This window comes from Rhododendron vialii, chromosome 1a (assembly GCF_030253575.1).
Source record: "Rhododendron vialii isolate Sample 1 chromosome 1a, ASM3025357v1".
Lineage (NCBI taxonomy): Eukaryota > Viridiplantae > Streptophyta > Magnoliopsida > Ericales > Ericaceae > Rhododendron > Rhododendron vialii.
This window is the reverse complement of record NC_080557.1, coordinates 45,985,487-45,988,400: the sequence shown is the minus strand read 5'-3', so window position 1 is coordinate 45,988,400 and position 2,914 is coordinate 45,985,487. Positions and strand designations below refer to the sequence as shown.

At 40.6% G+C, this 2,914-nt stretch overlaps 1 protein-coding gene across 1 annotated transcript; it reads left to right on the top strand.

Annotated features, from left to right (window-relative positions):
- Positions 1-438: 438 nt before the first annotated feature.
- On the top strand, positions 439-2,175 carry LOC131321171 (protein LIGHT-DEPENDENT SHORT HYPOCOTYLS 3-like). The gene has a single exon (XM_058352179.1). It carries the CDS (start codon positions 1,037-1,039, stop codon positions 1,601-1,603), a length of 567 nt encoding a protein of 188 aa, XP_058208162.1. The 5' UTR covers positions 439-1,036; the 3' UTR covers positions 1,604-2,175.
- The last annotated feature ends 739 nt before the right edge of the window (positions 2,176-2,914 follow it).

Sequence of the window (2,914 nt, the reverse complement as noted above, 5' to 3'; positions counted from 1 at the left end):
GGGCATTCAGGTCATTTCCAGAGCAACTGTCATTCAAGTTGAATTGACTTCTTTCTAGAGCAACTGTCAAGAAAAAAATAAAAATGGTAGTGGGATTCTTTCTACTCTTGAGTCTAGTACTGTTACCATCACAATCTACGCTTGTTTTGGTTTAATAAGTTAAAATAACTTTTTTTTTATTTAATTTTTTTTGTATTTGATAATTTTTATTAAACTTTTATAAATTATTAATTTGTCTTAATGAGGAGATTTAAAAAAGTAAAATTATAAATTTTTTCAATTTCTTTCAACGAGACGAATTAATAAATTATAAAAATTAGACATAAAACAAATAAATATAAAAAAAAATTAAATAAAAACGAGAAAAAATTATTTTAACTTCTTTTATCCAAAACCACCTAACCTTCCTCCTTTCCATTTCCACAAAAGCCCTAACATATCTGCGAGTTCAGAGTCTCCTCTCTCTCTCCCTCTCTCTCTCTCTCTCTCCACAAACACCAATAAGAATGACATAAACTCCGCTGCTCCCCCCTATTTTAGGGAAACACAATTTTAGTGAGATTTCCTCGTACTGCTGCTCCAACATATATAGAAACCCCCCACCCCAAGACCAGAGATGAGTGAGAGAAGAAGAGTCCCTTCCCTCCCCCTCTCCCATCAATCTCATCACTAACCCTATTTTTGTAAACAGTGTCTCTCTCTCTCTCTCTCTCTCTCTCTCTCTCTCTCTCTCTAAGCACAAATCTTCTCTCTCTAGTAAAAGCCTAAATGGGGATTTCCATTTACAACTGAAAGTTGTCTGAGTCTCATGATCTCATCAGCTCTATAAGAATCAAGATCATGCATCCTAGATCTCTTCAGCTGAAGGAAATGAAACCCTAGAAGAAGGAAAAACCGTAATCTCCCCTTCTCCCTCTCTCTCTCTCTCTCTAGAAGAAAATGGAACCCTAGAAGAGTAAAACACTCCATACCCCTTCCAAAAAAAAACCCTACTCCCCCACAAGATCCAAGACCGCAAACCCAAAAAACAGTAGCCATGGATTCGCTACCAGATATAGGAGGAGAGAGTTCCAATTCCGAAAACACCGGAAACAACAATTCCTTAACCTTAGCTGGAAACAGCTCAGCCTCTTCCTCATCGGCAACCCCGAGCCGATACGAAAACCAGAAACGCAGAGACTGGAACACCTTCGGCCAGTACCTCAAGAACCACCGCCCTCCGCTCTCCCTCAACCGCTGCAGCGGCGCCCACGTGCTCGAGTTCCTCCGGTACCTGGACCAATTCGGAAAGACCAAAATCCACACCCCTATATGCCCCTTCTACGGGCACCCGAACCCGCCTGCCCCGTGCCCCTGCCCGCTCCGTCAGGCTTGGGGCAGCCTCGATGCTCTCATCGGCCGCCTCCGGGCGGCCTACGAGGAGAATGGAGGGAAGCCCGAGGCAAACCCGTTTGGGGCTCGAGCCGTGAGGCTTTATCTCCGAGAGGTGAGGGATTTGCAGTCTAAGGCCAGAGGGGTTAGTTACGAGAAGAAGAAGCGGAAGCGGCCTCCGCCGTCTCAGCCTCCGCAGCTGCAGCTGCCGCCGCCTCCCGGTGCAATCTGAATCCCTGGTCGCTATATCTATGATGATCGGCGAGAAAATCGGTACGTACCCATAATCTTTTCCTAGAGAAAATATACAGAAAAAGTGCAGGATACTTGACGTCCGCAGATTCAAAGCTGGTGTGATGTGAGTCTTACCTGGAATAATAAATTTGGTCTGTATCGTGGGCAAATCTTTGGGTATTTTTCTTCTGGGTATGTGGTATTAAAGCTGGTTTTCTTTGTTTCTGTCCTCTCTAGATGTCTTCTCTCTCTTTTAGTAACTTTATCTGAAGTTGGGTAGTAGCCAGGATGAACTCTTTTTCAGTGGTTATGGGTACTGTTTGGCATCAGAGAACTAGGAGTTAATTAGATCTGGGAAATCTTGGATTCAGCTTTTGTTGCAAACAGTAGTACTAGTAGTATTTTAGTTCTGGAAGTTAGTAGTTGTATTTAAAAAATGTACTTGGAAGTTATGATCTGTTATGTGAATGAAACTCATGAGCATGTCATTGCTTCTCTCTCATGATGTACTTGATGATGATCACTGGAGAGTATAATTTATTTCTAATTAGCAGCAGTACATATTCAAAATCACTTGTTTAAATTCCTAATCTGTTTGTAATTCTCTTTCCAACATTCTTAATTACATCTTAAGCTACTACTCCTATAAGTTTAATTGTGCTTGCATCATGTAAGTTGTTCCTCTTTTTGCTCTCTCTCGATGTTTCCTTTGTTTAGTTTCTGACAAAAAAAAATTTTGCCGGCAAAAAATAAAGGAGTTGAAGAAGGTAAGGTTATCTTTGGCTTTCCTATTATTTTCATTTATCTCAATAAATCACTCAATAGATTGATGATTTAAACACAGCCCTAAGGATCGATTACATATAACAAGAAATTCAAGATTAGTTTTAAGAGTAGTTTTAATAGTGCTTTCAGGCTAATTGTAGTGAAAAATTGTACACTAAAACTAAATGATAATTTAATAATCCTGAATTTTCACTAATAAAAAACTATATCTAAAATGGTTGTGTGAGGTCAATTATTTGTGGTGGGGTAGAGTCATTGGTGCGAGAAGGTTTTTTTCGTGCCGAGTGGGTACCAAGTGGAGGTGCCCGTCGGCGATCTGGACCGTCATGTTTGGACGGTCCAGATTTATTCTTCCTCTCTCTTCGTTTACTTCATCACTCTCTCTTCTCTTATTCTTTCTCTAAAATCCAGACGATCCAAAACACATTTGAAATATTCGGAACGCCGACAAGTACCACGTGCCGGTACCAAAAGTTTTTCCATTGGTGATGTCGTTTCATTTATGGAAGAGTGCTTATGAAAG

Bases quoted from the DNA above. Each gene is read 5' to 3' on its own strand.
- LOC131321171 (XM_058352179.1), top strand. From the start codon at position 1,037: ATGGATTCGCTACCAGATATAGGAGGAGAGAGTTCCAATTCCGAAAAC.